This window comes from Cynara cardunculus, assembly GCF_001531365.2.
Source record: "Cynara cardunculus var. scolymus isolate 2C chromosome LG 16, CcrdV1, whole genome shotgun sequence".
NCBI classification, from domain to species: domain Eukaryota; kingdom Viridiplantae; phylum Streptophyta; class Magnoliopsida; order Asterales; family Asteraceae; genus Cynara; species Cynara cardunculus.
In genome coordinates, this window is record NC_037543.1 from 9,611,127 (window position 1) to 9,622,099 (window position 10,973).

Sequence of the window (10,973 nt, forward strand, 5' to 3'; positions counted from 1 at the left end):
CGTTAGCCGGTGTGTGCTCTTGGGAGGCCGTCTGACCCGATAGTTGATACTGTGACAGTTTTATAAAATTATTATGTGGTTTTTATAGAACCGTGATAGGAGTGCTATGTCACCTTTCTGTCGGATCATCTGTTTTGTGTCTTAATCAACCTTTGCACCATGTGTTTTTTTATACGACTGATATTTTCTTAGCTACTAATTAAATCTCCTAATTTTAGATAAATCAAATTTCTCGAATTCGTCATCTGAAATTAGTTTTTATAGACTGGACTTTTGAAGAACTTTACAAAGCTTTCTTTGTGGAAACGATATCTGCTACTTATACCATTTTTACTTGTTACAAGACGATAGTAGTTCATATGGGCAGTGTCTTTTATTTATTTATTAATTTCATAACATAAAACTAAAAACTATAATCATCCTATGATTGGTTTTTAGGCATTCACTAACATATTTCCCTACTCATCCCCCTTCCCTCCATTGTTGCCACTTACCACCATTTTCACAGTATCGGTATTAGCTATATCACTACACACTATTGTTATACACCACCGCTATCCACCTTCCCCACCCCCCACCACTATTAAATAAAGATCCAAACCATAAAACTAAATCAGATTGTTTCAAAACCTAAACTAAATAAAAAAAAATAACTTAAACTAAATCAAAATCCTAAACTAAATTAGAATCCTAATTTAAATCACACCATATGTAACACCTCAAACTTCACATTTGCATATAACATATATTTCATATAAAAGAACTATAGATTACACCACATAGGTCCCACTAGTATAAGGATTCTATATGTACAAAATTTACATATGAAAAATTCCAAAAGAATATTCCTTCACTATCACATGTATAACGACATGTATTTTCAAAATATGCAGGCATCAGAATATTCTTCATAAAGTAGATAACACATAAGGAAAATAATTATATTTTCTTCTTCCCCTTATTATCCCGAGAACCCGCAGTTCCTGCAATGCACATTTTAAAAAAAAATGAAGGTTAGACCGGAAGGTCTAGTGAGGAAATCCCTTCTTTGCAAATGTAGGGTGAAGATCACCAAAACCTGATAAAAACATCTTTTATATGGAAATAATTGCATTTTAGCAAAAATATGCAATCTGTTTGTTAACCAAAATATAAAGCCAATTGATTGCTGCAACACATAGCACAAATGTAACACTTTTGAACTCTGAATCACTTAACAGATTTGTTATAAAACTCCTCTAGCTCAACAGGCCAAAGCTCCTCTGCCCTTGATAACCAGAGCATCTGCATTCAAACGAAACAACACCCAATCAGAGACCCTCTAGACCAACAGAGTCTCTGGTCCAGAAAGAACCTATCTTAACTTTTAAAAGGTAAAATAAACTAGAACCAGAGCTCTTTTGGTTCTTATTTCATTTATAAAGATTTTTAAAGAAATGAATTAATTTTAAAAGGCAGAGCACTGATGCATAGTTCATACACATAGCTCGGGTACAAAGCTTTAGACAAAAATACGAAGTAACTATTTTCAAGATACAGAGCTTCTGTATAATACATACAGAGCTTCTGGTTCATAAAATTTCCAAAAACATTTTATAGTCTTTCCACATGACCAGAGGTTCTCTGGTCCTTTTAAAATACCAGACAGAGACCCTCTGCATCATTCTCACATATGTTCAAACTTGTTAGAAATCGTAGGCAATTAAAGCCTCTAGTTATAAATCATTTTTCCCTTCTCAATAACATCAAAGTTATTATTTCTAAAGAGAACAATACCTTTAAATCATCAAGTCTCAAAGAAATGCTGATTTAGAATTATTGTATCTGATAGTGATGATAACAAGAGTTATAATAATACCCACACCAAGAATTGTCACCCTTTTATTCATAGGTACACCTCTTCTTGATATGTTGCTCTTATTTCTTCTTTAAAACAGGGTTCCTTTCCAGAACAGACTTACGTTACCACGTCTGGAAGTACCCAAGACCCAGTTCCAAGCCAGAACAGACAAATGTCACCACATCTGGGGAACTATTTCTTAAAACAAAGTTTCATTCCAGAACAGACTTACGTCACCACGTTTGGAAGAAACATTTCAAAATAGAGTTTCAAACCAGAACGGACTTATGTCACCATGTCTGGAAGAAACATTTCAAAAAATAGAGTTTCAAACCAGAACAGACTTATGTCTCCATGTCTGAATATTTCAAAAAAAAAAATAGAGTTTCAAACCAGAATAAACCTACGTCACCACGTCTGAAAGAAATATTTCCCAAAATATAGTTTCAAACCAGAACAGACTTATGTCAACACATCTGAAAGATACATTTAATATATTTTCCAATATATTAAAAGATATTAAATACCCTTTTCACAATACAACAGTTTAATCAGATATTGTGAGGACAACTTATCCAGCCAACACATGTCCGGACAACTTTAGCCGGACACCCTTATCCGGACAACACAACTAATCTAGGCGATAAATGATTATACGGACAACACTCAACCTGATACGCTCTTATCGGACAACATAGTGTTCGGGTACAATTTTCATCGGTCAACACGGTGACCAGACATGCCCTCATCGGATAACACAGTATTCGAACACAAACTTCATTAGTTAAGCATGTACACTGATCCGGACAACACAGTGTCCGGACAAGTCTAATCCAGTCAACACAGTGCCAGGTGAAAAGATCCATACGGTCAAAGGAGATCAATAAGAACATAGATCGCATTAACAAAACATCATTAATCCAAAACTTATACAACCATTAATAAAATAGATTCAACGGTTTGTTTGTATGTTGTAAAACTCACCTTTTTTGCAGATTCAAATTTTTGAAAGCAAACAACAAACACAAATCAGCTACCAAATTGATCCAAATCTCAGCTTCTAAAATTAGCAAGAACTTCTCTATAATTTTTGTTTCCAAAAATAGCAAAAACCTGCCTTTTCTAAAAACAACCCCTTTTATACCCTTCCTTAAAAAGGAAGGCGGCTCATGCATATAACTCAATACACATAACCCTCATGCATGCATATGTATATTTAAAAGAATATACATCAACTCTTCATGCATGCCCATGAATACATATAAAATCCACACATATATATATATATATATATATATATATATTTAAAAGAATATACATCAACTCTTCATGCATGCCCATGAATACATATAAAATCCACACACACATATATATATATATATATATATATTCATAATGAGGAGTGATCAAATAAAAACCGCCCTCATTTGTGTAAACCGTGCAAACCACCTTCATCCGTCGATTTCATTGTTTAATCTTATGAAATTTTTTCATGAAATTGTTTAATCTTGTGAAATTGTTTCATATAATACTTGTTTTGATCAAGTTGTTTCATATATGGTTGTAAAATTGTTTCATATAATACTTAATGAAACTGTTTCATGTATTTCTCTAAAATTAATGAAACTATTTCATGTATTTCTCTAAAAATTAAAATAATGAAGATGATAATATCTATGATTAACACCCTCCACAATAAAAATGATTAATCAACCTTTCATAATTACAAAAAAATGAACAAAATGAAAAATTATGATTGGTTGAATGAGGTTTGCACGGTTTGTACAAATTGAGTGGTTTGCATTTGATCGCTCCCCTATTCATAATTCCCATTAAAATGTACACACTCACATATTAATCTCATGTAAGCATGTATCCATATAATCAATTATAACAATTAATCAGATATTCATGTGATCACATAATCAGGTAATCACATAGCAATTTCCTCGGATGATAACCAGAATCCAATTATCACACCATAATATATGTCAGAGGAAATAGAAGAAACTGAATCACGAAAATGCACGACATGCACTCAGTTTGAAGTTGCTCGAAGATTTCAATATGGAATCGCTGACTCCATTGAATGCAACAGTGATGAGTGGCCGGTGAACGCAGTGGATGGTATAAAACGAAAAAGAGAGGTGATGGTGGACATAGGGAAAGGGAGACCGGCGATGGGTGTTTGAAGCTCCGATTATATATATATATATATATATAATGCAAATAATTGCCCCTCAATTTTTAATGAAAAAGGCAAAGAAATAAATCGAAATGAAACAAAATGTCCATATACCTTGAAAGGGACAAACGTTACAGACCAAAGGCGAACAGTACTCTTTATTATAATATGATGATTATGAAGATGATTGAGTTTATTTTATTGTGATCTGAAATATTCATAAAATATAATCAAATTTTATTCATTATTATTAACGCTTTAAATCGGCAAACACTCGATATAATTATAAAACTAAATATCAATTAGAATAGATAAGCAATTGACATTCCTTTATATGATATGATGTATAGTGATTAGAGAATTTGTATTAAAAACTCTGTCAAAAATAACACCTTTTATTCTTTTATTTAGAAAAAAATTCTCCACCATATTTACCAAAAATTAAATACCAAAAAAAGATAGGGCATTTGTGATGTTTAACATATTTTTAGAAAGAAAAAAGAAATTGAGGATTTGTATTGGCGTATTTTACGGTGGTTTGTCCTCTAGAAAATGGGGAAAGATCAATCTAATTTTTCTTTTTAATTTTTGTGGAGACAATTAATAAAATGACGTCACCGTCATCATCACCACCACCGTCGCAACCTTCTTCCACCGGAGAAGAAGCAGAGGTTGTTCACATTAACCGCCTCCCCGACGAGTTACTACTCTTAATATTCACCAAATTAAACAATGCAAGATCCCTTTGTATCTGCAATCTAGTCTGCAAGCGTTTCTCCGCCGTCGTCCACCAAACGCCGTCGATATTCCTCACATTTCCTCACCGGCAATCAAACGATCGTAATGAAAATTTGCCTAAAAAATTGTTCAATTACCTTTCAAAATCCTTCTTCCGGAAGCCACCGCCGAATAAATTCGACGGAGCGTTGTTCCAATCGGCGGTTGATTCGCTGAATCATTTCCAAAATATAAGAAATCTGCAAATCGAGCTTCCTTCGTTCCAGCAAGACGATTCAATCATCAAATGGCACGCAGAGTTCGGTAGAGATTTGAATCTATGCGTGATATTATTCGCAACGTCTTTGCATCAAACAACGTCATCGAACCACCAGATCCAGAATCCGGACACTCTGTTGACGAATCAGCTTCTGCAATCGAGAATCGCGTCTGCGAATCAGTGTTTTAGAGAAGCGACATGGCGGCAGCATATTCTTCGACATGTGGTGGAGAATCACCGCCAAACCCTAGACACAGCCGAGATCAGCGATTCGAGCAAGAAAGGTAGGGTTGTTATGCATGGAAAACAACAACTACTCGATCTGCTTGATCCAGAGGTGAAATTGCCGGCATCTGGATATGGAAAACTTTGGCATGTGCAAATGCTTCGGCTGCCGGAATCAGGACGTGTACTGCACGGCGTAACGGTTGTGGCCATCCGACGTACCGGTGAGAATGAGGAAGAGCATGAGGATGTTGGTGTGAAGCATTTGATGAGGAAGAAAGTGTATGAAATGGATCAACATTTTCTTCTATGGGAAGTTTTGAGTCATATTTTTCAGAACCATGCACCTTCAAGGACTCTCAACATAAATGTAAACAGACGATAATTCACTTGGCTATGATTTCGTGAATTTTATATTTTAATATTTGTTTTATAAAATATATATAAACGATACTTTTTAAATTTTTGCACTGAACCACCAACCATATATATGTCTATTATTAAGTTTGTGATGACTGTAAGATCCAATTCCAACCATAAATTAATAGATAAATTAGAAAATTGATAATTTTGGTAATTTTGAATTAAAATTTTAATGCATGGACATTTTAAGTATTTTCTAGCTCCTCTCTTCTCTCTCCATCACCCGGCCTCCGGCCACCATCCTTCGGTGATACCACAAGGGTATCACAATGCATCTTATATGTGCTTGGGTATCACACTAAGGTCGTTTGTGTGGTCGACCGGAGATGTAACACAGTGGTATCACAATGCATCTTATATGTGCTTGGATATCAATCACACTGAGTCTTTTTGTTTAACGGAGTCAATATTTTTATGTATCAGAGTGGTATCACTGGAGGACGGTGGCCGGAGTACGGAGGACGGAGAGAGAAGAGGGGTGAGAAAATACCTGAAATGTCCTTCATTAAAATTTTAATTTAAAATTACCAAAATTATAAATTTTCTAATTTATCTATTGATTTGTGGTTGAGATCAAATCTCACGGTTACTACAAACTAGACAGTTCATCCTTGAATGGGTTCATCTAAGAAATATATAACTGATTATAATTAGATATTAAATTGTAATTGAATCAGATCGGATTTAAAATTCAAATTGGATCGGTTGGTTTTTGGATTGGAATTGAAATTAGCCCAAGCATCAATGGCGTTTTCCTAGCAAAAGTTCATCCAATTTGGTTTTTCCTTGGGCTGATGGTAAGAATCAATCTTCTATTTAAGTTCAGTCAATATTGTGTAATTAATGCTTTTCCTTGAATTATAAGTGAGTGAGTCATAGGATGTCTTCAGCTCATTTGAGCTGCATGATTGTAACCTATTGTTTCAATGTACAAAAATGTAAGAATTCTCCTTGTTCAACTCACACTTAGCTACAAGAATGGCAAACTGAAAGTTCATCAACAATCTTGTTTTTGAAGTTGTTGCACATTTTAAACCTCATAGCACAAATTAGGTACATTAACTCACTTACAATTGAAATCATCAGGTTGTATGAGTATTGTTTGAATCTATATCCTCAATTGGTGTTTACTTCGATTTCTCGACATCGGCTGAGAAAGGAAATTATATAACAAAATTTATGCGTTTGAGTAGAGATGCATAAAAGTCATGTTAACCAACTTTGGACTAAAAATGATCCGGATCAGTAAAACAACCTAACCGGTCAATACAAAAATGAGGAGTATCAAATGCCTATTCCGTCGCTGCTTTATCGTTGATAGTTCGTTAGTCAAAAACTCATAGATAATGTTATCAACAACAGATCGGCGACGAATTTTAGCGACGGATCAACGATATGTGTTTTTTTAGTACGGATTAGCAACGGAATACTTTCAATGACGGATTTGCAACGAAAAAATTTCAGCGATGGATTTGCAACGAAAAAATTTCAGCGACGGATTAGCGAAGAAAATCTTTCAGCAACGGGTTAGCGAGGGAGGCTTTTAGCGACGGATTTGAGAGGGACCAAGATCTTTTAGCGATACATTTTCCGTCACTATTCGTTGCTAATTTTTAATAATTTAAAATTACATAACTCATATATTTATTTATACAAAACCTGCCAATAAAATAACAAAACAAAATTGTCCGACAAATTAAAACTAACCAATTCATACAGTTTAAAATATCAGATTTATACAATCTAATGTTCAAATTCATATAATTTAAGTTAACAAGCTAACTACCGGAAGGTGGGGGAGGGGGAAAAACATATCTTGACCGCCACATAAACGCAGCAAAATACTCCGATAATACGATATGTCCAGCTAATTGGGCAGCGTGTTCGGCCTGTCCGGCCTCCAGATCTATGTTATTCTTCCGTTCGGCCTCCACATCGGCTTGATAGCGTTACTCTTGTAGCCGCGCCTCCTCCTCTACCCTTGCTAACTTCTCTCTCAATTCCGCTACCTGTAGATATTCAATTTTTGACAAAAATCTGTAATTTGTTTGTAATAAAAGTAATGAGAAAGTACATAACAGTACAACTAACATATCTCCGTTGTTGATCCGATATACTATGATCTCCCGGTGCTACTGCTACATCTACCCGTAATAGCATAAGAGGGATCCTAGGAGACCCCGAAACCAAAAAGACGGCCCTTCTTCCGTCCTCCAACACTCTGCTCCCGAAGAGATGCCTCATCAGGGAGAGGTGTGTTGACACTAGACTGTGACTCATACCTAATCGATTGAATTGCTCCTATGGTTTACCAAAACAAAAATGGGTGATCTTATATATGTAGAAATTTCAACAGCACAATGATTGTAAATCAAATATATCCAATGCTTCTTTTAATTAGTTAAAACATTCTAATTACCAATGGTAGTCATAATCTCAACCTATCTACTTAGCCTAACGTCTTCCCAGCAATGGTAGCCCAAACTAGTAGCATCACTATGTTTATTAAAATATATTACTTTAAACCTACTAAATGTATCTATAAAACAAATTAATGGTTTTAGAAAACTTACATTAAGCCTAGCAGCTTCGGGGTAACTGAATTGACGAGGATCAGTAGGTCGGCCGGATGAACCCAGATCGAACTTCTGGTTCATGCAGCGGGTACACTCAAACACCTCAGTAGTAGTCGGCTCACAACCCATTATATGTGCCTACATTAGACAATTAAGTTAAGTTGTTAGTAAACATAGAGAGCTAATTAGATATTCAAAAAAAATTGTGTACTCACCATCTGTCTCGATGTTGTGCAATACTAATTGATCTCTCAGTGTACTTGGGTGACACCCCCTTAAAGTGTGTGTTTCGATTGGTCTTATTGATCATGGATTTCCTTTTCCAAGGCTTGGTATCCTAAACCTGTTATAACATAACACATATATAAGTCGGCACGAAACACATGGCAATTCACAAAGTTCACAATAAAGACACATACTTAGTCAATCATCTGAATTCGAAAAGCTCTCTAGTATCCATATAGGGTAGTGTAATCTAATTCATGAGAAGGCCTCACCGTCCCACTGCTGAGCACCAGGATAGGCCTGTGTCGAGGCCGAGTCACATGCAGCGCCTCATCCAATCTGAGTACCTATTATGCATGGTTTTGTTCCATAAATCACGAACGATGTCATTCAGCTCTGGTTCCCACAAGAACTTAGCCTACATACACAATTTGTATCATTGTAAAAACAATAACTTTATATGTATAAGTACATTTAAACACCCAATATGAAAGCGTTGGAACTTCAAGTCGTAGGATTCCGGATGGACTTTCTTCCATCTATGCCACAAACCAGCAAAGAAAGACCTAAATATGATCGTCATCTCTCGGCTAACATGGGCATCTTTGAACCTGTACAATTAAAAAATATACACAACATAAAAGTCATTCATATCATTTTATTATGTAATACAAAGTTTATACCACATCTCTCATTTCCTAACAAAGAAATATATAGTCGTTGGCTCAGATGATTGGGTGTCGACATCTCATGGTTGGGGACTCTCCTCGACCCCTAACCATTCAAAGTTGGGGCCTCCATCTTCTGGTTATCGATATCATCAGCTTGCGGGTCGCCACGCCTGCCTGCCCAATAAAACCAATTATGATTTTTGGCCTATCCCTTGCAAATCCCTTGCTAATCAGCGACGGATTAGCGATGGAAATGATTTTTGGCCTATCCCTCGCAAATCCCAACGACATATTTTTTCCGTCGCTGGTATTATGTTTTCTAGTAATGAGTTAAAGAGACCTGATACAAGGACCGGTTATAGAGTAAGGCCTCATTTGGTTCTTATAAAACCGATTCTTTTAGGATCAATTAATGTGCATTTATAGCTTCAAGATTGAAAAGACATTTTAGAAAATATTTTTTAACTATTAAAAAATATTTTTTTAACTTATCCATAAATAGTAACTATTAAAAAAAGTTGCAATATAAGAGGGAGTAAGATCAAACAATATGCATGAACAAATAAAAATATATAAAAAACTTTTGAAAAATACATAAAAGATTGTTGTAAAAATTTGATTAATTAAATTCCTTTATTCAAATTAAAATCATAAATAAACATAAATTTTGAACCATAAAATACATAATTTATGGTCCAATTATGGATACAAACTATGATCATATGTATATTTATTTAGTTCTTTAATAGCTCCACCAATGTTTCTCCTTGGAAATTGGAATTGATACTTATTTAGCTTCATTTTTTTATTCAGTCTGTTGTCTGTTGTGGAATCCATATTTCATACAAATCTTGATATAATCTTCATAGATTGATAAGAACACTAAGAATGATGCAAGTAATGATTAGAAGAGAGAGAGAGAGAATTACATCAGCCAAATCTTGATTTCTGTGTTAATGATAAAAGCTCTAATTACAATTACAAGGGAATTCCTATTTATACTAGGAAAGTAAAGACTAAAATATTACAAATAAAACTATTCTAAGGAGAAACTTGAATACAACTTTTAAGCTCTAATCTTGAACCCAACATTCTCCCCCTTTGGATTCAAGTTTGGACTCTTGTGAATTTCGTTTTGCGCAGTCCAAGTATCTTCTCCAACCGTCTTAGAGCATTTCTATATTGTAACTTCTCCTCAAGCAAATTAATAGCATTAACGAGCAAGTATCTTTCTTTGGGATTCATACGTTCTGATTCCACAGCTTTATCATCACCGACTCTCTTTGATTCCAACACCCTCCTTACCAGCTTGATCGTACCATCAGAGTACTTGTTTAGCTCACTGAATCTCATGAACTTTTTAACCTGAAGTTGAGCAAAGTAAATAACTCCAAACTCTGGACTTTCAAGAACCATATAGACTGGATATCCATCAATGTCTTCAAGCTCCTGATTTGGTCTTTTGAGGTTAATTATCTTCTGATTGTCTTCAAGACCCATTTGAACATCGATGATCATTGACAGCTTGACATGATTTCGAATGAAACTTTTAATCGCCTCCAGAGCTATCAGTTCTCCTTCCTTTCTGATTTGCATGTTCTTGAGTTCGAAGTACATATACTCTAGATCGTCCAAGTATAAGTTTGAAAAATCAGCTTCACTAAACCTCCAGATCTGACCATCCTGCCTTGTAACGGTAAAAACAGGATACCAGATATAGTCTCTGAGCATCAATTTGTTTAATCGTGACAATTATGTGCTTTGTACGAACTTGGCTGATAGGCTGACATTTGGCTTTCAACAGATGACGATATTCAATTATGTATTCTTT

At 35.0% G+C, this 10,973-nt stretch overlaps 1 protein-coding gene across 1 annotated transcript; it reads left to right on the forward strand.

Moving 5' to 3' along the window:
- The first annotated feature begins 4,633 nt into the window (after positions 1-4,633).
- On the forward strand, positions 4,634-5,632 carry LOC112529458 (F-box protein At4g18380-like). The gene has a single exon (XM_025140748.1). The coding sequence runs from the start codon at positions 4,634-4,636 to the stop codon at positions 5,630-5,632; it is 999 nt and encodes a 332-aa protein (XP_024996516.1).
- The last annotated feature ends 5,341 nt before the right edge of the window (positions 5,633-10,973 follow it).